The following is a 24,651-nucleotide window of genomic DNA, read 5'->3' as shown; positions in this document are numbered from 1 at the left end:
TATTATGAATGTTTCTGTCCATTCCTCTTTACTAAACTTTTTTTTAAAAATCATAAGTGAATTTTGAATTTGATTAGATGCTTTTCTGCGTCTATTGAGATAATCACTTGATTTTTCTTTTTTAAAAGGGTTATGTAGTAAATTAAAGGTACATATTTCCTATCGCTAAATCTCCCATGTGTTTCTGGGATGAACTCCGCTTGTTTATGATACATTAATATCATCTTTATTTTTAGAATATCCATTTGTAACTACTAATTTAATTTTTCTTAATAGTATTAAGGTGAATTCTTTTAATTTCTTCATGAATCAGTTTTAATAAGTTTTTCTGAGAATGTATTATTTTGTATAATCCTTTTTTTTTTTTAAGATTTTATTCATTTAAAGAATGAGCACAAGCAGGGGGAAGGACACATGGAGAGAGAGCATTTCAAACAGACTCTGCACTGAGCATGGAGCCCAACTCAGGGCTGGATCTCAGAACCCTGAGATCATGACCTGAGCTGAAATCAAGAGTCAGACGCTTAACTGACTGAGCCACCCAGGCACCCCTTGTATAATACTTAAATGTATTAGCTTAAATCTGCTCATAATATACAAGTCCTATATGAATAGATGTTTTAGTTGTTGGGGAACCTTTCTGCTTTTGGTTTGTTTGTTTGATCTTTTTTCTTTCATTCATTTGAATATCTGTTAAGGACCTAACATATGCTGTGCCCTGTGCATTAACTATTCTTGAAGTTTTTAGAATTGATTTTCTCTTTCTACTGCTCACCTAGAGTAATCCAGGCCTCATAGGACAGCCTCAGCATGAACACTCAGAATTCAAACTTCCTGATTTTATTTTTATATATATAAAAATAAGTGATACATGTAAAGGACAGTGGTTATAGGACTATTGTATATATTCTGCAGTATATAATGGAATATGTTCTGCACATGTATGTAAAAATAGTATAAATATAATGGTTATGGAACTGTGATATATGAATGTAAAGATTTGTATAAATTTGTTATCAGTTTAACATGGCTGATTTGTTTGGCTGAAGTTAAAAGATTATTATTCCTGCTTGAAAAATTGCTGGGTGCAACTTATTTAATGAAGAACATTGAATATCATTGTGCCCTGAATATTTATCTTTCATCACAGTTTTTAACTTAGCTACTTGGCGGGGCACCAAGCTAGCTCACTCATAGTGTATGTGACTCTTGATCTCAGGGTTATGAGTTCAAGCCTCATGTTGGGAATAGAGCTTACTTTAAAAAAAATAAAAATAAATACTTTCTAACTTAGCTAGTTTGTGTACTTAGTATTATCCTAACCACTAAGGAACAAAATCAGTGAATTTCAGAAGTCTACTTTATTAGTAAATTCTATCAGAGGAACATTTTATAAGAAACCATAGAGCTGAAATTGTATTCATCTTTACCAAAAATACAATTTAACTGTAGTTAAAGGCAATATTGAGTATTGTTGCAGTACTTGGCTCTTCAAGTATATTCAACTGATGATAGTATACCTTTGTGTGCAGTAGGTATAGATCATGTTTAATTGAAGAGGTTTTTTGTAATTTAAATCATTAAAGAAGTTATTCTTCCCTTCCAACGCAGGGCTCAAACTCACAACCCCAAGATCAAAAGTCATGTGCTCTCCCAACTGAGCCAGCCAGGCACCCTGGCTCAAGGTAGTGTATCTTAAGGGTATTCTTGTTAGGAGGCAACACTACTGGTGTCTATCAATGAGGCAGGGTAAGAAAGACTGATTTTCTTCTATTTCTAGAGGTCTCTGTCCATTTTTCCTATTCTGATCCATGTTTGATTGGGATGTTGTAAGATTATCTTTCATAAAGAGTGGAGTGAGATTGAGGGCAAGATCTTTTGTGAACTTCCTGTAGAATCTTCTCCTTTGTGATCCTTCTGTAGAATTTTGGCAACTCTTAATGTAGATTATGATCTAAGTTTGAACTAAGCAGTTGATAGCTGGAAGCCCGTGAACCATATTATGAAATGGTATGAAAAAAATCCATGTCTACGTGTATTTCTTTGTGTGTAGGCTCCGTAACTCTCCTTCAATACCTGGTTATGAGTTCTACTTGAAAGGTTAAGAATCATTGTGTTGAGTGTGGGGTAAAGGGAAGGCTGGAGAGAGAAAGGAGGAGGGAAGAAAAGAAATCTGTTACTAGTGTGATAGTATATGAGGCCTTAATCCATTTATAGAGTGATACTATGGAACAACAGCAAATGGGTGACTGTTTAGGCACTCGTAGGGATAGTCATGCAGTAGTTGGTTTACAACTTTAGTAAGTTTCTTCCAAAGGCAGAGATTCTGATTTAGAGAATATCATTCTATTCATGGAAATGTGTCAGCAAAATACTTTAAAAAATATAGTATTTGGCAAGAATTTTACTAAATGTTAATAAAAATTGTTTGGAAGTTATTAAGCTTTTCAGGAACACAGAATTTTGGTTACCCAATTATAGTTACATAAATTACACAGAAGAGGTCTATTAGAAACTACAAAATAAATATTCAAAAAATTACATAAAAGGTAAAGTTGTTCATTCATTTTTTATTTTGGATAACCTGGCAAATTGAGATTGGAATCTGTTGTGAATGTGAACAATAATATATATTCAATTCCACGTAAGAATTTTTAAACTGTTATACTGCCATTGCCTCTTCTGTATTTATTGACCTTTTGTTTAATAATTTGGGGTTGCTTTTAGGCCACCAACAAAATGGAAATGAAAGAGATTGCTAAACACAAGACACTATGGAAAATGAACTCAACCAGTGACCCTTTATTAGTCGCTGGTGTAGAAGTCAATCCTCTGAAAAAATTCACTATTCCCAAGATCAGGAGGACAGCTGGGAAAGGTAATATTTACTGTCTCCATGGAAGATGGGTTTATTTCATAACTATGACTGCATTTCTCTGATTCTTAGCTTACGTTTGTCTTCTGTCTTGACTATATAAAATTAGGTTAAGTCATGCCTTTAATTCCTTAAACACACATTTATCCACACAAAAGTACATGGAACAGACATGTCTCCTAACATGTCTCCATGTCTCCACTTAAAAATTCTGGATATCATACATAAAACAAATAGTAGAAGACTTTGAAAGGTTTAGAGAAGAAAACGGACCAGCTAAGGACCCTGGGAATCAAGGAATGTCATTGCAGTAAGTTCTCTGGATTTTATTTTTTTGTTTCCTCCATGTCTTAGATTGGATGCCAACAGTCCAGGAATGCCAGCTGGAACAGACACAGAAAACCCCAAGAAAAGTCTGTTCTCCCTTGCAAAGGATTGGGAAAGGCACATCCTAGAAAAATAGAAACCTGGTTGAGAATAAATACCTTACTCCTACAAAAAACTAGGGGTAAAAATATAACCTGTACACCTTTGTTAGCAAAGACTTAAGTGGAGGACTTAGACTTCCACTTACGCCTTTCCACTTACTTCCCCTTGGCAGTAACAAGTTCCCCTCCCTGCCATCCCCTGCCCCTGCAGTCTCCATGGTTTTCTACCCCTGCCCTGTGGTGATGAGCCACCCCTTCTCACTTGGAGTAGAGCCAATGAAGACCAAGTAAAGAGCCTGGACTTCTGTCACACCTGCCAGTTACAAGGCACCCATCCCTCTCCCACTTTGTCAGTGGAGGCTGAGTCAGGAGCAGTGACTTCTCCCCCTTCCTCGTGGTAACAAAACATCCCCCCACAGTGTCACTGGAGAGACCCTGTGGAGAGCCAGGACTTCAGTCCCACCTGGTAGTAAAGAATTCGTAAGCCCCTCCCTTTCCCTACTGGCAGATTCCCCTGTTGGCTCAGTTTCAGTAGAAGCTTGCTAAAACCCAAGATTAAATATGATCCAGCGTCTCTTAACATCCAAAATGACCAAGATATAATTTTTTTGAAATCATTCATTTACCACCAACCAGGAAAATCTCAACTTAAATGAGAATCCACAAATGCCAACACTCTGATGAAACAGAAGTTGGAATTATCTGACAAGGCTTTTAAAGCAGCCATTATAATGATGTTTCATAAGCAATTATGAACACTCCTGAAACAAAAGAAAAATAGAAAATCTCAGCAAAGAAATGGAAAATGTAATAAAGAACCAAGTAGAAATTTTAGAACTGAGAAATACAATAATTGAAATAACTCAGTGGAAGGGTTCCAGAGATGAATTGAGAAGACTTTGGGAAGAGTCAGTGAATTTGAAGATAATAGCAATGGAAATTACTCAGCCTGAACAACACAGAAGAAAAATTGGCAGAGCTTCAGGGACATGTGGAACAATAATAAGAGATTTGACATCTTTGTCCTCAGTGTCCCCAAAGTAAAATAGTGTGGAAAAGTATTTGAAGTAATATTGGCTAAAAATTTCCCAAATTTGGCAAAGGGTATAAACGTATATAGTCAAAAGGCTGAATAAGCTTTAATAAATAAGATAAACGCAAAAAAGTCCATGCTACAGCACATCATAATCCAACTTCTGTAAACTAAGGACAGAAAAATCTTGAAAGAAACTAGAGCAACCATATATCTATAGGGGAAATTTTTTTTTTAAGATTTACTGTTTTTGGAGGGCACATGGAGGAAGGGGCAGAAGGAGAGGGAGAAAATCCTCAAGCAGACTTCTCACTGAATGCGGAGCCAATGCAGGGCTCAATCCCAGAACCCCAAGATCGTGACCTGAGCTGAACACCAGGAGTCAGCCGCCCAACCAGCTGAGCCACCCAGACTCCCCTGGGGGGAAAAAATGTTTTTAAAGTAAGCTCTACACCCAACAGGGGCTTGAGCTCATGACCCCAAGATCAAGAGTCACATGCTCTACCAATTAAGCCAGCCAGCTGCCCCTATAGGGGAAAAATTTTTTGAGTGACTGAAGATTTCTCATTAGAAGCCATGGAGTCCAAAGGAAATGGCACATTTTACAAGTGTAGAAAGAAAAGAACTGTCAACGCAGAGTTCTGTCCCTGGCAGAAATATCCTTCAGGAGTAAAAGTGAAGTAAACATTGTCAGATGAAGTAAACTAAAAATTTTACATCAGCAGATCCACCTGAAAGAATGGCTAAACAAAGTTTCCTAAACAAAAAACGACAAAAGAAAGAAGCTAGGAACATTAGGAATAAAGAAAGAACAATAGGAAGAGTCAAAATACAGGGAAATTTAGTGGACCATTCTTCTCTTGAGTTCTCTCTTTTCTTTTTTTTTTTCTTTTTAATTTTTTTTTTTAAATTTCACTTATTTATTTGAGAGAGAAAGAGAGCCCAAGCAGGAGGAGCTGCAGAGGGAGAGGGAGAAGCAGGCTCAATCCTAGGACCCCAGGATCATGACCTGAGCCAAAGGCAGATGTCTAAGCAACTCAGCTAGCTAGGCACCTCCTCTTGAGTTTTCTAATTGTATTTGACAGTTGGAGAAAAATTGTAGCATTCTTTGATGTGATTCTCAGCGAATATGAGGGAAATAATTATAAAGTGAGATATTACCTTTGGAGGGAACTAGGTGAATGGGTATAGGCTCTTTCTGTGTTATATATTACAACTACATGTGAATCTACAATTAACCTCAGAATTAAAAGTTTTTATAAAAATAGATCAAGATGAATTTTTTAAATGTTCAAGTAACCCATAGGTAGGAAAATGAAATAGAGAATTGAACAATGAAGGGAAAAATAAACAGATAAATGGCAGGCTTAAGCCCTAACATATCAATTATATTAAGTGTTAATGATCTAAATATACCAATTAAAAAACAGAAGTTGACAGACTATAATTAAAAAACATGACTCAAGTATATACTGTTGATAAATTCACTTCAAATATAGTGATACACACTTTTTGAAAATAAACATAAGCAGAAAGATAGGCCATGCAAACAATCAAAATAAAGTGAGAGTAGCTTTATTTATATCTGATAAAGTAGACTTCTGAGGAAAGAAAACTACCAGGAACAAAGAGAGATATTGCATAATGATGAAAGGGTCAGACTACCAAGAAGACATAGCAAACCTTAATGTGTATGCACCAAACAACAGAGCTTCAATATGCATGAAGCAAAATTGTTAGAACTGAAAGAAGAAATGGACAAATACAGAATTACAGTTGGAGACTTTAGCACACCTCTCTCAACAATTGATAGAACTAAAACTAAAGACCCCAATAAAAAGGAGACTTTCAGACCAACATTCTTGATGACATGGATGCAAAAACTCTCCGCAAGATACTAGCTAATTGAATCCAACAGTACATTAAAAGGATTATTCACCATGATCAAGTGGGATTTATTCCTGGACTGCAGAGGGGGTTCGATATCCACAAATCAGTTAACGTGATACACCAAATTTAAAAAAGGATAAGAACCATATGATCCTCTCAATAGATGCAGAAAAAGCATTTGATAAAATACAGCATCCTCTCTTGGTAAAAACTGTCAAGAAAGTTGGGATAGAAGGAACATACCTCAACATCATAAAGGACATATGTGTCAGACCCACAGCTAATATCATCCTCAATAGAGAAAAAAATCTGAGAGCTTTTCCACTAGGGTCGGGAACATGACAGGGTTGTTTACTCTCACCACTGTTGTTCAACATAGTACTGGAAGTTCTAGCATCAGCAGTCATCGAGATAAAAAGCTTCTGCAGAGCAAAGGAAACAATCAACAAAACTAAAAGGTAACCTTTGGAATGGAAGAAGATATTTGTAAACAACATACCTGATAAAGGGTTAGTATCCAAAGTCTATAGCAATCTTATCAAACTCAACACCCAAAAAAACAAATAATCCAGTTAAGAAATGGGCAGAAGACCTGAACAGACATTTTTCCAAAGAAGACATCCAGATGGCTAATAGACACATGAAAAGATGCTCAACATCACTCATCAGGGAAATACCAATCAAAACCACAATGAGATACCACCTTACACCTGTCAGAATAGCTAAAATGAACACCTCAGGAAACAACAGATGTTGGCAAGGATGTAGAGAAACCCTCTTACACTGTTTTTGGGAATGTAAACTGGTATAGCCACTCTGGGAAACAGTATGACAGTTCCTCAAAAAGTTAAAAATAGAACTACTCTATGACCCAGCACTTGCACTATTAGGTATTCATCCAAAGGATACCAAAATGCTGATTCGAAGGGGCACATGCATTCCAATATTTATAGCAGCATTATCAACAAGAGCCAAATTATGGAAAGAGCCCAAATGTCCATAGACTGATGAATGGATAAAGAAGATGTGATGTACACGCGCGCGCGCACACACACACACACACACACACACACACACGATGGAATATTACTCAGCAATCAAAAAGAATGAAATCTTGCCATTTGCCACGATGTGGATGGAACTAGACAGAGTGCATTATGCTAAGCAAAATAAGTCAGAGAAAGTCAAATATTATATGATTTCACTTATATGTGGTATTTAATAAATAAGAAATATGAACATAGGGGAAGGAAAGGAAAAATAAAATAAGATATAAACAGGGAGGCAAACCATAAGAGACTCTTGACTACAGAGAATAAACTGAGGGTTGAGGGTGGGAAGGCCGGTGGGGGAATGGGCTAAATGGGTGATGGACATTAAGGAGGGCACTTGTTGGGATGAGCATTGGGTGTGATGAATCACCAAATTCTACTCCTGAAACCAGTACTACAGTATATGTTAACTAACTTGAATTTAAATTAAAAAAGAAAAAACAATTGATAGAACTATTAAGACAGAAAATCAGCAGTTGCGGTGCCTGGGTGGCTCAGTTGATTGAGTGTCCAATTCTTGATCTCAGCTCAGGTCTTTATCCCAGCGTCGTGAGTTTAAGCCTGATGAGTTTAAGCCCCACGTTAAGACAGAAAATCGGCAAAAATATGGAACAACTTAAGCTGTCAAGCAACAGAATCTAATTGACATTCGTACATGACTTCACCCAACAACAGCAGAATAGACATTCTTTTCAAGTGCTGATTTGACACCCATCAAGATAGGCATATGTTGGGCCACGAAACACATTTCAACATATTTCAAAGAATTAGAGTCATAGTGTGTTCTTGGACCATGCGCAAAGTAGAAATTAATAGAAAGCAATATGTAAGTCTCCAAATACATGGAAAATAAACAACACCTTTCTAAATACTCATGAGATTTCAAGGGGAATAAAAATATACATCAAATAAAAATGAAAATGTGACCTGTCAAATTTGAGGGACACAGCTAAAGCGTAGCTAACAAATTTATAGCACTAAATCCTTAAATTGGAAAATAGGAAGGATTTCATATCACCCAGTAATATCACCACTGGGTATTTACCCAAAGAATACAAAAACACTAATTCAAAAGATCTGTGCACCTCTATGTTTATTGCAGTATTATTCACAATGGCCAAATTATGGAAGCAGCTCAAGTGTCCATTGGTAGATGAATGCATAAAGAAGATGTGGTATACACGCACATGTGCACACACAATGGAATATTAGTCATACATAAAAAAGAATGAAATCTTGCCATTTGCAACAACATGGATGGATCTAGAAAGTATAATGTTAGGCAAAATAAGTCAGAGAAAGACACATGATTTCACTCATATGCTGCATTTAAGAAAATGAACAAAAAGACAAACCAAAACCAGACTCTTCACTATGCAAAACAAGCTTATGATTACCAGAGGTAGGTGGGTAGGGGGATGGGTGAAACAGGTGAAGGGGATTAAGAGCACACTTACCATGATGAACACTAAGTAATGTATAGAATTGTTAAATCACTGTATTGTACACCTGAAACTAATAGAACACTGTATGTAAACTATACTGGAATCAAATTTTAAAAATAAGAAGGATTTCATAACTAATCTCAGTTTCCACCTTAAGAAAATAGAAAAAGAATATAAAGCCCAAAACAAGCAGAAGAAGGAAAATCAATGAAACAAAAAAGCTGGTTGATTGAAAAGATAAAAAAATTCACAAACCTTTAGCAAGACTGACAAGATACAAATGCCGCAAATTACCACTATCAGGAATGAAATGGAATATCATTTCTGACCCATGCCATTGAAAGGTTAAAAAAGGAATACTGTGAACTATAAACTTGACAACTTAGATGAAATGGACCAGTTTGTCAAAAAGTACAAAGTAGCAAAACTTACACAATACTAAATAAATTATTCAAATACCTTTATTTATAACTATTACAGAAATTGAATTCATAATTGAAAACACTGTTGGAAAGAAATCTCTAGGCCCAGATGGTTTTATTGGAGATTTCTTGTTTAGAAAGAGTTAATACAAATTCTATAGAACCTCTTCCAGAACATAGAGAATAATTTTATGAGGCCACTATTACCCTGGTATTAAAACCAGACAAATGTAATACAAAAAAAAGAACAATACATACCAATATCCATCATGAATATTGATGTAGAAATCTTATACAAAATATAAGCAAATGGAATTCAGTAGAACTGAATATAAAATGAATTTTACACTACTTCCAAAAGAGTTTTATTTCAGGGATGCAAGCCTGGTTTTGTATTTGAAAGTGAATCTATATTTGAAGGATAAAGAACAATTACATGATCATATTAACTAATGCAAAATAAGTATTCAACTATATCAGCACTCGACTAAATTCAACACTCAGGATAGAGAGACCCAGCCAACTAAGAACAGGGGAATTTCCTCAACTTCATAAAGAATATATAAAAAATACCTGTAGTTAATATCACTTAATGATGAACAACTGAAGCTTTCTCTGTAAGAGAAGACAGCAAGAACATTCTCTCTTACCATTCTTATCAACATAATACTAGAAATTGTAGCCAGTGCAAAAAAGTGAATGAATTTAACTTAAAAACAGAGATTGGAAAAGGAGAAATAAAACTTTATTTGAAGATCACGTGATGGTCTACATAGGAAATCCCAAGGAATCTACGAAAAAAGAAAAAAAAATTTTTTTTTTAAAGATTTTATTTATTTATGTAACAGAGAGACAGCCAGCGAGAGAGGGAACACAGCAGGGGGAGTGGGAGAGGAAGAAGCAGGCTCCCAACGGAGGAGCCCGATGTGGGACTCGATCCTGGAACGACAGGATCACGCCCTGAGCTGAAGGCAGACACTTTAACGACTGCGCTACCCAGGCGCCCCAGAAAAAAAATTTTCTGATAAATTCAGCAAGTCACTGGGTGCAAGATCAAAATGGAAAAATCATAGAAGCAACCTAAGTGTCTATGGATGGATAGATGGATGGATAAAGAAGATGTGGTGTGTGTATGTACACACACACACACACACGCACACTAGAATATTAGCCACAAAAAAGAACAAAATCTTGCCATTTGTGACAATATGGATGGACCTAGAGAGTATCATACTATGTAAAACAAGTCAGAAAAACACAAATACCATATGATTTCACTTAATATGGATTCTAAAAAAATAAAGCAAGTGAACAAACCAACAAAAAAAACAGGTAGACTCATAAATACAGAGAAGAAACTAGGGGTGCCAGAGGAGAGGGAGGTACAAACTTCCATTCATAAAGTAAATAATTCATGGGCATGAAAAGTACAGCCTAGGGGATAGTCATTAATATTGTAGTAACTTTGTATGGTGATGGGTGGTAACTACACTTACTGTGGTGAGCATTTCATAATGTATATCATTATTGAATCACTATGTTGTATATCTGAAACTAATATATTGTATGTCAACTATGTTTCAATTAAAAAAGAAAAAATAGAAAAATCAATTGAATTTCTATATATTAGCAAAGAATACATGAAAATCAAAATATTAAACATGATGGTATTTATAATAGCTCAAAACATGAAGCACATATGTATAAATCTAACAAAACATGTAGTGTTTTTATGCTTTAAACTGCAAATGCTAGGCCACCTGTGTAGCTCACTTGGTTAAACATCAGACTCTCAAGGGGCGCCTGGGTGGATCACTCGGTTAAGTGTCTGCCTTCAGCTCAGGTCGTGATCCCAGGGTCCTGAGATGGAGCCCTGCATCTGACTCCCTGCTCCACAGGGAAATTGCTTCTCTCTCTCCCTCTGCCCCTCTCCCTGCCACCCCCCCCCCAGCTCACTCTCTCATTTGCACACTCTGTCTCTAATAAATAAATCTTTTTTTTAAAAAAAAAGCATTGGACTCTAGATTCCTGCTCAGGTCATGATCTCAGGGTCCTGAGATTAGGTGCCACATTGGGCTGCATGCTGAGCATAGAGCCTGCTTGCAATTCTCTCTCTCCCTCTCCCTCTGCTCCTCCCCCACCCTGCTTGCATGAGCACTCTAAATAAAAAAACAAACAAACCGTAAATGCTGATGAACGAAATCAAAGAGAATCTGTTATTAGGGAGGTGTACTTACAGATTAGAAGACTCAACATGATGAAGATACCAGTTTTCCACAAATTTATCTTCAGAGTTATTGCGATTTTTCTCAAAATCCTGGCAAGTCTTTTTCTAAGTAAGCAAATTTATTCTCAAATTTATATGAGAAGGCAAAGAAACTAGAATAGCTTAAACAATTTTGAAATAAAAAAGACAGTGTTTGTAATTACTCTGCTCAGTACTGAGGCTTATTATGTAGCTACAGTAATCAAGATAGTGTAGCATTGGCAGAGGGATAGATCAATGGAACAGAATAGAGATTCCAGAAATAGACCCACATTAAAATGCTCATTTGATTTTCTTTCCATTAATTTTTGCAAAGGTATATTCAGTCGAGGAAAGGTATCTCTTTATCAGATATTGCTGGAGCAATTGGACAACATCCATAGGCAAGAAAAGGAACTTCCCCCTACTTCACACAAAAAATAATGCAAAATAAATCCTGGGTGGGGTCCCTGTCTGGCTCAGTTGGTAGAGCATGCAACTCTTGATCTTGGAGTTGTGAGTTCAAGCCCCATGTTGGGTGTAAAAATTACTAAAACAAATAAATAAACTTTAAAAAAGAAAACTGGTAAATTGGCTTCATCACAATTAAAAACTTATTTTCTGAAAGACTGTTAGGTAAGTGAAAAGAAAACTTAGAGTGGAAGAAAATGGGGGTTTTGGGTTTTGAGGGGGTATAGTTTACACACAATGTTACATTATTTTCAAGCATACAACATAGTGATTCAGTGTGTGCTCACCACTAGTGTAGCTCCTGTTACCATACAACACTATTACAAAACCATTGACTACGTTCCCTACTGTGTACCTTTTCTCCCCATGACTTATTCATTCCATAACTAGAAGCCTGTATCTCCCATTCCCCTTTACCCATTTTGCCCATCCTCCCACCCCACTTCCTTCAGGCAGCCATCAGTTTTTCTATGTACGGGTCTGATTCTGCTTTTTTATTAATTTTTTTTCATTTTCCACGTATAGGTGGAATCATATGGTGTTTGTCTTTCTCTCTCACATCTTCTTCATCCATTCATCTATTGCTGGATACTTGGGCTGCTTCCATATCTTGGCTACTGTAAATAATGCTGCAGTAAAGATAGGGGTTCCTGTATCTTTTCACGTTTGTGTTTTCATTTTCTTTGGGTAAAAACTCAGTAGTGGAATTATTGAATCATATGGTATTTCTATTTTTAATTTTTGAAGAACTCCATTTCCGCCAATAGTGCATGAGGGCTCCTTTTTTCTACATCCTTGCCAACACTTGTAAATCATGTATATGAAAAGAACTCATATCCAGAACATATAAAGTGCTTTCAAAACTCATTAGTAAGCAAAAATGGGGGTGGTGAGACAATCCAAATAGTAAGGAAAAAGACATGAACAGGCATTTCACCAAAGAGGATATACAGGTGGCAAACGAGCACATAAAAAGATGTTCAGCATCATAGCCATTAAGGAAATGGAAACCTCAATGAGACATCACTACACATTTGTTAAAACAGCTAAAATTAAAAGAATAACAATGTCAAATGTTAGCAAAGATATGGAGAAACCAAATTAGTCATATAACCAGTGGAAACTAGATAGCTCAGCCACTCTTTGAAAAACAGTTTGATAGTTTCTTTAAAAACTAAGCATGCAACTGCTGTATGACCCAGCAATTGCACTTTGGGGCATTTATCCCAGAGAAATGAAAACGTACATCCACACAAAAACCTATACACAGATGTTCATAGCAGCTTTATTTGTAAGAGCCAAAAATTGGCAACCACCTAGGTTTATAACTAGTGAATGGTCAAACTATGGTACATCCATACCATAGAGTAGTTAACTCAGCAATAAAAAGAAACCACGTATTGAAATAACAACTTAGTCGGATCGCAAAGGGATTATCCTGAATGAAAAAAGCCGATGTCCACAGGTCACAACCACAAAATTCTACTTACAAAACATTCTTGAAATGACAAAAGTATAGAGATGGGGAATAGATTAGTAGTTTTCAAGACTTAGAGGCAGAGAAGGGGAATACAGTTAGCAATATGATACTATTTCTAAAACAGCTTAAGGGAGATCTTTGTGGGATGGAACACTTGTGTATCTTGATTATAGTGCTTGCCATGAATCTATATATATGACAAAATTGCACAGAATATACACACACAAGTGCATGTAAAACTGGTAAAATCTTAATTTCTGTGGATTTTATCAATGTCATTTTCTGGTTTTGATATTACCGTTATGTATGTCATTACGTAGATGTGCAAAGATGTAATTTTAAAGTCAAATAACCACTTCCCTTTTCTTTTTCTTTAGTTTACTTGTCACCTTGTTGCACCAATACTAGAGAGTATAGTTTCATACATGATACTCTTAACCAGTGCCAGCTTGATGTAGGCTGTGATCTACAGTCATTGTGGCAGTTTGGGGATACAAAACTGGTTCGCAATGAGAATCTGGAAAAAAATTTTACTTCTAAGAGGTAAGTTACTCTGATCTAAAGAAGGTTGAGATTTTGGGTTCTTTTGTTTTTTACTATGAAGTCATATGAACTAGTAATTTCTACCATTTGAGATTTGGTAAGTATTACTAGGAAAAAAATACAGAGATTGTTTATTCATTATTTTGTTGGCTTCTCATAGCCTTGTGTAATAGTGAAGAGCTAAGATTAATAAGGTTTACAGGTTTTAATGTAAGCTTTAATGTAGCCAGATTTCAGACACTTGTAATTTTTTAATCTTGATAAATTTTTTCAGAAGCATACATCAGCACATTTATTAAGTGCCCATTTTGTAGATCCCTTATGCCTCCTCCATAATATAAAACAACAGTTAAAGTATTCAGGAAAATAACTTTTTTTCCTTGATTCACCTATTCAGATACTTAGTTGATGTTTTAATTTGGCAAGACTGTGTCTGGCTATTTCCAGATATTCCACTAGAGCCACTACTTTTTTTCTTTTAAAAATTTTTTATTTGAGTATAGGTAACACAGAGTGTTAAATTAGTTTCATTTTAATTTTTTTAAAGTACTGCTTGTACTTTTTGGGAAGGCATAATCCATTTTTTGTTTTCATAAGAAAGAAGAAAAGCATATGCAGAGTTCTCATTGTAAACATTTTGTATTTATAGATCTAGATCTTATGTGAACACAATTTACCTTTTTCTTTTTCTGATTTTTCCTCCTTCACTAATTGGCATTTAACTTAAAACCTAACTATAGCTTGATCAAGGACCCACACTTAGAACTCATTTTGGAATGTTTTGGTTTCTTTTTTTGTTTTAGAATTAATTCCTTTTTATTTTTACTTTTTATTTTAATTAATTAATTAATTAATTAATTAATTTATTTTTGCCGTCCTTACAACTCCAATTCCTCTTGACTTAAACATACTTACCCCTGATGTCACTTTGAGAGAATTGGTAGGAATGACAGATTCAGTTGATAGCATATTCCGTCATCTAGAAAACAACAGTTTTGAGCAAAAGCGGAATGGACTGGATATATCCTGCCACTTCCAGATTGAAATAAGAGTTTGATCAAAAATTAATTCCTGGTACTGTTCTTTGATTTCAATTCTTTTAGGCATTTCAAAATTTTGTCCTTTTTCATAATGCCCCCCTGCCCAACACTTAATTTACAACCTGTTGATGTTAGAGAAATTAGAACAACTACCCAACAATACGCAACATGTTAGAACATTGCAAATAACCAACAGGTGTAGGATTTATTGATTTCTTGGTTATTCGCCCAGTTAGACAAACTCATTTGTTTCCCATATACTTTATACTCATTTTATAAGTCTTACTACCATATATTGGTTTTGTCTGATTTTCCTGCATTGTGAGTTTTATCTTCTTTGTTTTTATGTCCATACTATGAAGCTGGCAACACAGTGGGCACTTAATTGTTAAGTTAAATTTTTATTTCATTTTTAAAAAAAAACAGTGATGCTATAAAGTGCCTTTAATTAGCCTTAAGGCACAAGTGGAAAAGAAAATAAAAGGAAAAATAAAAAAGAATGGTTAGCAGAAGAAAATAATAGAATGAAAAGAAAATATATTAGTTACATTGACTGCCTCTGGCTTTTCTTTCTTCTTTTTTTCAAGATTTTATTTATTTATTTGTTTGTTTATTTGGAAAGAATGGGGTGGGGAGAGGAAGAGAATCTCAAGCAGACTCCCCACTGAGCACGGAGCCTGGTGTTGGAGCTCTATCTCATGACCCTGAGATCATGACCTGAGCTGAAACCGAGAGTTGGATGCTCAACTGAGTAAGCCACCCAGGTGTCCCATGGCTTTTCTTTATATTACTCCCTTTAGAGGAGTTATTGTATCTATGGGCTCAGCAAAAACAAGTATCTCCAAAAGGATACCTGTTTCCACTTGTTATCTACATTCCATCTACCACTTCTTAAGTCTGAAATCAGTAAAAGCATTAAAAATCTAAACATCTGTGTATTCCATCATTCATTAAACATTTGAGTACCTACTGTGTCAGACACTATATTTGATAACCCTCGAAGAACAGTGAATGTTTTTCCTGTCTTAAAGAGTTCACATTCTAGTTTAGAAGACATACAAGTAAATATATAATGTTACAATAAAGATATAGATGCACAGATGAGGGACTGATTATTCTTCTTAAGAATTTTGAGAGATGCCTTGAGGAGTTAAGAAACTTGAACTGGTTTTAATGGGTAAAAGAGAAACTGAATTATTCTTAAGTCCACTGCCTTATTTGTATCAGTTTGACCCTTTTTGTTTTAAGATTACTTTTAAAAATTTCAAGTTTATATGAAAGGATATCATTTTAAAGATTGTCAGTACCTGGCTTAATGTTGTGGTTGAATTAGTACTTGACACCTCAGTTTATGTTTCACTCCAGATGTAGTCTGAGTTATCTGTGGTTAATTTCATTTATTTTATCAATGACTGGTTTCAAGGGTGGGCAGAAATAAATCAAGTAACACACTCAAGATGGATTGGCTTGGGGGTCTCTTGGAAAGAGAAGCCAATTGGATGTGAACCAAGGAAGCATGTTTAAATTACTGATAGCACACTTGTAAGGTAATAAAAAGACTAGTGTTAGGATGACCCTAAAGCTGAGGACATCAGGACAAAGAGATGGAAAAAACCTGGATCCTCTGTGACATCTGGAGCCATGGAATCTATCAACCCTGATAAAGGCTGCCTCGTTTCTGAATTTCTTGTTGTAAGAAGTCAACTTATTTTTAAGCCAAACTGAGCAAGTTTTTGTACTTGAAGTCAGCAGCATTCCAGCTGATAGTGAATTTCATACTGGGAAGGGATACTGGCAAATAAAGAGATTCTACACTATGGATTTAACTTGGGAGATTGAGCAGTGAGGGTGCCAACTTGAGAAGTTGGTGATAATCCTTTATACCTTGGGCACAACCATTTGCTTCATGAGGCTTTGGTTTTGGGGGAAATTATACAGAAAATTCAGGATGTTAAAGTGCCTTGACCATGTCCTGCTTAGACCCAAAAGGCCTTTAAAATTCAGATTTGGTAAGAAAGATTCTTTCTCTTCTTATGATCTGGTATCACGGATCAGCTTCATAAGATTAGCTTAAGGTAAAGAATTCATCTTTTCCAAAGTTAGTTTGAATTTGGGTTAAAAAAAGATTTAACAGGAAATAAGTATGCTGCAAAGCACAAGTCTGTTGCCTTCAACTTTACTAATACCTCCTTTTAAGTATTTTCTACCAGGTGAATGGAAAGTACTCAAATTTATACAATAAAGATAAATTTTAAATGGAATTTGGGGGAAGAAATGGATAGTTTTGAATTGGAATGCAATAGTTAAAGTCCATTTCAAATTCAGAGCCTTGGAGGATGGGAAGGTTTCAGAGGTTTGTTGCCAGGAGACGGAAAGTCCTAATTGCAACCATTGTCTAAACATGATCTTGCTATGGTTACTAGCCTTCAGAATTTTGAGGGTAGAGAATCCTAACTGCTTCTTTTCGAAAGGATGTACTGTTGCTAAGGGCCAGTTAACACCATTATTGTGTCATTCTTCACTTTTCTGAATTTAATTGTAATTCTATTTTTTTCCCTTCACCAATGTATTTTTGGGTGTAGATAACTTAATCTTGTAGCTATATATTGCCTAAATGGATGTTACTATATAGATCTATACCCAGACCTGTTAGAAATGAAGGCATATTACTCCCAACATGGATCTGAAGTTAGATGCAGTAACTGGATGACACTTTGGGTGGTTCCCTTTTTTGCAAGGTGGATCGAAAGTGTTTTGTGTGAGCATGAGCTTTTTAAAGTATATATGTTGGAAGAAAGACGTGTGTAAAGGGTAATCAAGTTAGTAGACTACACTCTCTCTAACAATTCTAAATCATCTTACATAATTTAAACTATTCTTTGTCCTGTTCTGTTTTATTGGTTTACTGATATACAAGCCTAGTCTGTATGGCTCATTAGAACACAGCATGAGACTTGCCTGGAACTCCTGAGATGAAGTCAGTGTCTCTATTAAAGACTGCAAGCAAGGAAGCTTATAGATCTAGCTCCTGCTTGGCAGCCTTCTTAAGACTTAGAGGAGCCAGACAAAGATAAAAGCTGTGGACAGCAGTGTGGAGAATCAAGGCAAAGAAACTTAAATTCTTAATACTGTTCGGGAACTGAATAAATTCATAATCTGCCTGCAGTAGACAGCATAGTGCACCCCCAAAGATGCCCACATCCTGATTCTTAGAATCTGTGAATACGTTACTTTACATAACCAAAAAGGACTCTGCAGATCTGGTTGACATCACAGATCTGCAGATGGGTGATTATCTTGGGTTATGTGACTGGGCCCAATACCAGTGAGTGGACTCATGATATGAGCTCTTAGAAATGTAAGAGGAGGACAGAAGAATGGGTCAGAGAGAGGAGATGAAGAAAAATTTCAGAGGGATTCAGCCTGCTTTTCCTGGCTTTAAAGATGGAGGAAAGGTGTTATGACTCAAGGAATGCGGGTAACTTCTAGAACCTGAGAGCAGCCTACAGCTAACAGCTGGAAAGGAAATGGGATGTTAGCTTCCATCTGCAAGTAGTTAAATTTTGCTAACGAGTGAAGAGATCCTCCCCCAGACCCTGAGACAGGAACACAATCCAAATGACACCTTTATTTTAACCTGATGAGACCTATATTGGACTTGCATCCTACTTAACTGTAAGATAATAAACTTGATTTGTTTGGACACCTGGGTGGCTCAGTTGGTTAAGCGGCCGACTTCTTGGTTTTGGCTCAGGTCGTGATCACGGAGTCCTGAGATTGAGCCCCTTAACAGGCTCCCCTGAGCCACAAGTGTGCTCCGGAATTCTCCCTCTCTCTCAGCTCCTCCGCTACCTTGCACTCTCTAAGTAAATGGATTCTTTAAAAAAAAAAAAAAAAACTTTATTCATTTTAATCCACTAAGGCTGTGGGAATTTGTTACAGCAGCAATAGAAAACTAATACACTGCCTTATCTCCAGACTTCTTATGTGAGAAATTTTTTCCCTCCAGCTTTATTGAAATATGATTAACATATTTTGCCTTAACACCTTAACATATACACCTTAATATAAACACCTTAAGCTTACACAGTGTTAGTTTAAGTGTAAGTTTAAGGTGTATAATGTGATGATACACATATATATTATGAAATGTTTACTACAGTAAGGTTAGTTAACTCATCTTTTACTTCACATAATGAACCATTTTGTTTTGTTATGGTGAGAACATTGAAGCTCTTTTTTTTTTTTTTAAGATTTTATTAAGAGTGCAAGCACAAGCAGGGTGAGGGGAGGCACCAGGGAGAAGCAGGCTCCCTGCCGAGCAAGGAGCCCGATGCAGGACTTGACCCTGGGTTCATGACCTGAGCCAAATGCAGATGCTTAACCAAATGAGCCACCCAAAGCTCTATTCTTATAGCAACTTTCAAGTATATGATACAGAATTAGTAACTGCAGTTACCATGCTGTCCCATGATCCTGTGAACTTATTCATCTTATAACTGAAAATTTGTACCCTTGACTAGCATCTCCCCATTTCCCCACACTCTAGGCCTGGCAACCACCATTCTACTGTGTTTCTATGAATTTGATGTTTTTAGATTCCACATGTAACTGAGATTATATGGTATTTGTCTCTCTCTGACTGACTTAACATAATGCCCTCGAGGTCCATTCATTTTGTCGCAGACTGAAGGATTTCCTTCATTTTTATTGCTGAATAATATTCCATGGTGTTCCACATTTTCTTTTTCAATTCATGTGTGGATGGATACTTATGTTGTTTCCGTGTCTTAGTTATTGCAAGTAATGCTGCAATGAACATGGTGGGTGCAGATATCTCTTTGAGATAGCAGTTTCATGTCCTTCAGATGCATACCCAGAAGTGGGATTACTTAATCATACCTACTTTTAGTGTTTTCAGGAATCTCCATACTGTTTTCCATAGTGGCGGACCAATTTATATTCCAATTAACAATGCACCGGGGTTCCCTTTTACCTACATCCTCACCAGCCCTCTTTACCTTGTCTTTTTGAGAATTGCCGTTCTGACTGGTATGAGATGATATCTCATTATGGTTTCAATACGCTTTTCCCTGATGATTAGTGATGTTGAGCACCTTGTCATATACTTCTTGGCCATTTGTGCATTTTCTTTGGAAAAATGTCCATTAAAGTTCTCTGCCATTTTTAAATCAGATTGTGTTTTTGCTTTTGAATTGTATGTTCCTTACATATTTTGGATATTAACCCCTTATCAGATAATGTGGTTTGTAAATATTTTCTCCCATTCCATAGGTTGACTTTTCCTTTTGTTGATTCTTTTTGCTGTGTGGAAGTATTTTAGTTTGATATAGTCCCACTTGCTTATTTTTGCTTTTATTGCCTTTGCTTTTAGAGTCAGATCCAAAAAATCATTGCCAAGACCAGTGTACAGGAGCTTACTGACTATGTTTCCTTCTAGGAGATCAGTGTTTCAGGTCTTACATTCAAGTCTTTTATCCATTTTGAGTTAATTTTTATGTATGGTGCAAGAAAATGATCTAGTTTCACTCTTTTGCATGTGACTGTCCAATTTTCCCAACACCATTTATTAAAGAGACTGTCCTTTTCCCATTGTATATTCTTGGCTTCTTTGTCATAAATTGACTGCATATGCCTGGGTTTATTTCTGGGCTCTCTCTTCTTTTCACATTGATCCATGTGTCTGTTTTTATGCTAATACCATGCTGTTTTTATTTTTATAGTTTTAAACTGTAATTTGAAATCAGAGAGCATTGTGCTTCCAGCTTTGTTCTTCTCTCTCAAGATTGCTTTTGCTATTCATGGTCTTTGTGGTTCCATACAAATTTAGGATTATTTATTCCATCTCTATGGAAAATGCCTGTGGAATTTCAGTAGGGATTGCATTGAATTGCAGATTGCCTTGGGTTGTATGGACGTTTTTAAAATGTTAATTTTTCCAATTTGTGAGCACAGAATATCTTTCTTTATATCTGTGTCTTCTTCGGTTTCATTCGTCAATGTCAGTTTTCAGTGTCCCTGGTTAAGTTTATTCCTAGGGATTTTATTCTTTTCAATATAGTTGTAAATGGGATTGTTTTCTGATTCTCTTTCTGATAGTTCTTTTTAGTGTATAGAAATGTAACAATTTTCTGTATATTGATTTTGTATGCTGCAGCTTTACTAAATTCATTTATTCTAGAGTTTTCTTGGTGGAGTCTTTAGATTTTCTATATGTAATATCAGAGTCATCTGCAAATAGGGATTGCATTTGTTTCTTCCTTTCCAATTTGGATGCCTTTTATCTTTTTTTCTTGCCTAATTCTTCTAGCTAGGACTTCAATGCTATGTTGAATGTTTAGAGCAAGTTTGAATTCTTTGTAGGATAAATCCTATATCTCCATTTCTTTGTGCAAGTTACTGGAGGTTTACTGTATGTCTTTGGTGGAGTCATATTTTCCTGATTCTTCATAATCTTCGTAGCTTTGCATTGGTGTCTGTAAATTTGAAGAAGTGGTCATCTCTTCCAGACTTTATACGTTGAACTTTGGAAAGTATAGACCTTCACCTGTAGATGGGGGCATGTTAGAGTGTGCTATGGTGCAGGGCACCAAGTGCAGGGCATGTGGTTGCTTCAGGTCTAGGGGGGTGTATGACAGCTCATTGGATCAGGCCTTGGCCTGTACATTATTGACAGTTGTATGTTCTTTGGTGAGTGCTGCCAGGCATTCACATAAGCTGCAAGGGCTGTTGGGGTTCTCAGCATCTCCTCCTGGTCCATCTGCTAGTGACCTGAATAAGCAGCCGTAGTGGCCTGAGTCAGTCCCATGCACACACTCAGTTGCAGGTGCCTGTGTTGTGGCAGGGTCCAGTTGCTAACACACATGTAGTGGTGGGTGCCAGGGCACACAGCAAGGGCCAGCCAACAGCATGTGTACTGGCAGCTGTGGGGATCCTGGCTGTTGTTCATTACTGTGTTGGCTGTATCTTGTCCTGGACACATAGCAGTGTGGAGGTTAATGATGGGGATTGGGCCAGAGGGTATACAGGTGTGCAGCTGGAGTAGCTACCTGCCGGTGAACCTAGTAATACAGGCTTGTGATGTAATACAGGGCTTGATCTGGGCCCACGTGTAGTTATAGGAGCCTTGGCTATGGGTGTGTTCTGATGTGGCTGCAGGATCTTGCCATGGTGTACACACAGCAGTTTAGGCTGGTAACAGGTGTTTAGCCAACAGCATATATGTACACAGCTGGAGGAGCTAGCCCTGAGCACCTGCATGTTGGTGGGTGTCAGCTGCAGGAATCTAAGTTGGTGTGTTGCACTCTTGGAACAAGAGAGTCTTTGGCTGGCTTCTGGGATCATGACCTGAGCCAAAGGCAGATGCTTAACCAACTGAGCCATTCAGGCACCCCCAGTTAAGTGGTTCTTGTGCAGTATAGTCAAAATTTCAAGAGTGTGTGTACTTCAGATTATAATCTTTTCTGAGGATGATTCATAATTTTCTTACTTTTATGATAGGAGTACTCTGTAATCAAATCCTAGCTTGTTTCTTCCAGCTGCTATCTGGATCCCTGACAAATGGAGAATGTCCCTAATAATTTACCATATGTGTCTCTCTATGTATGTATTTAAGAAGTGCATGTTCTTTCATCCATAGACAAGTGAAAACCTGAGCCCTGGAACTTAGTGGACAAGGGTTCACATATATAATTCCAACTCTTGTCACCTCGCTATTTTGGCAAGTTGTTAACTCTCTGAACTTCATATTCCTCAATTTAAAAATGAGTATAACAGAGGCAAGGGGGATGAGGAAAAAATGGTTATAAAAACAACAATAAAATAATAACAATAGCAATCAATTCTTGGAAAATTAGGGAAAAATTTACAAAAATGCTTGTAAAGGGTAAGTCTTAGCGTGCTTGGGTATATTAGTAGCCTTCGAGAAATGTTAGCCCTTATTATCACTGGCCTATACAGAATGTAGTCCATAATTCTGAATGAGTAGTTATCTACTTGAATTCTTTCCTTAGATGATTTTCAGCCTAAGTTGTTATCACAGGATAGTGATGTTTCTGAATGTTATCAGTAATTGTCTTGCTTTCTAACTGTAGTAAGCTGAAATATCTTCTTGAAAATTCTGTCAATATTCTCATTTAACTACACACGGTTTGTTTTGCTTTAGGTCAGAGATGCGTGAGAGTGGAAGACATGGCAGAGAACTTGAAGAACATTTCTGCTTTTTAGCACTTCCTCAGAATGATGTGGCTGAAATATATCAAAATGGGATAAGTACCAGAACATCTACATTGAAGATATTAGGAAATCCTCTTCTTGGAATTTATGTATTTAGACATGTTGATGTTGCTTTGAATTATGCTCATAGTAGAAGCATTACTGTAGAAAGTGTTATAATTTTTAAGGTGGGTAGCATAAAACAATTACTAAATATTATATTCAGTTGCTTTAAATTAATCTGAATATATTCTTTCAGTATGAATTATTAGTGTTTTTAAGTTGCATTATATAAAATGAATACTATATATATTACTTTCATCATCATCATCATTTGAAATTTTCCCGCTTCTGACTTTAGTTGGGTATGCAGCATAAAACAAAGCTCCAAGTAAGCAAATGCAGCCTGTATCATCTCTGTCTTTCCAATTTGTATTTTTTTTGTCTTAAATGACCCTTCTCTCTTTCTCTTTTTTGTTCAGACCATAATTAATACCAGAGTATTAAGTGTTTTTCTCCAAAACATTGGTTATAATAATCCTGGCTTAAGCTAAAGTTACTAAACTCTTAGTCTTTATTTTAGTTAATGGTATTATACAATGTTAATTTCTTTTTGTTTTAATTTTTTATTAAAGTATAGTTGACATACCTTATATGTCAAATTAGTGTCAGGTTACAACATAACAGTGTTTCTTAGGTTTCATAATTCTGCCATGCTTATGTAAGATGTTAACTTTAGGAAAAACTGGATGCAAGTATATAGGACCTCTGAACTAGTTTCCCAACTTTTCTGAAAGTCTAAAATTACTCAGAATTGAAAAGAAATAAGTCTTACCAAGTCTTAAGCATCAACAAACTGGTTAAGATACACTTTTATGGTTAATTGTAGCTTTGCCAGGACTACTCAAATCACACTAGGTAGGCAGAATCCTCAGGTTTGTAACATAGGATGGGTACATACACATAAAACCAGTGCTTCCTTTGGAATAATTCCTTATATGTTTAGGTCTCAAGTAATATCAAATTCACAAAGCCAAATTTTTATATTAAAAGTTATACATACTGACTTTAGAAAATTTGGTGCTTATATTAAGTTCTGATAAGGCCATTAATAACCACAGTTAATTTTTTATATATCTGCAGTCTTGCTTATGTATGCAGATATGCATGTATAATGGTAATTAAAATATATTCTTTATATACTATATAACTTTTTTCGTTGATTATAAGACAGATTTTTCATTGCACTAAATAAGTATTCTTCTCTAATAGCTTTTTTCTTTTTTAAGATTTTTTTTTAAAGTAAAATCTTTACCCCCAACGTGGGGCTTGAACTTACAATGCCAAGATCAAGAGTCGCATGCTCTACCAGCTGAGCCAGCCAGGCATCCCTCTAATAGCCTTTTGAATAACTAACCCCATAGTATTCTACTATATAGCTCTATCATAAATTTGCATAACAAATTTTTTAATTTGAGGATATAAATTACTT

At 36.1% G+C, this 24,651-nt stretch overlaps 1 protein-coding gene across 1 annotated transcript in view; it reads left to right on the top strand.

Annotated features, from left to right (window-relative positions):
* Positions 1 to 2,739: 2,739 nt before the first annotated feature.
* The window catches only part of TEX15 (testis expressed 15, meiosis and synapsis associated), a 68,324-nt gene continuing 46,412 nt past the window's right edge, over positions 2,740 to 24,651 (top strand). The window contains exons 1-3 of the mRNA XM_008686581.2: positions 2,740 to 2,878; positions 13,719 to 13,884; positions 23,110 to 23,347. Coding sequence (XP_008684803.2) covers positions 2,740 to 2,878; positions 13,719 to 13,884; positions 23,110 to 23,347 — 543 coding nt within the window. The remainder of the gene's footprint in view (positions 2,879 to 13,718; positions 13,885 to 23,109; positions 23,348 to 24,651) is intronic.

Source organism: Ursus maritimus, unplaced genomic scaffold (genome assembly GCF_017311325.1).
Source record: "Ursus maritimus isolate PB19 unplaced genomic scaffold, ASM1731132v1 scaffold_28, whole genome shotgun sequence".
Taxonomy (NCBI): domain Eukaryota; kingdom Metazoa; phylum Chordata; class Mammalia; order Carnivora; family Ursidae; genus Ursus; species Ursus maritimus.
Note: the sequence above shows the minus strand (reverse complement) of the source record. Positions and strands in the feature narration are given on the sequence as shown.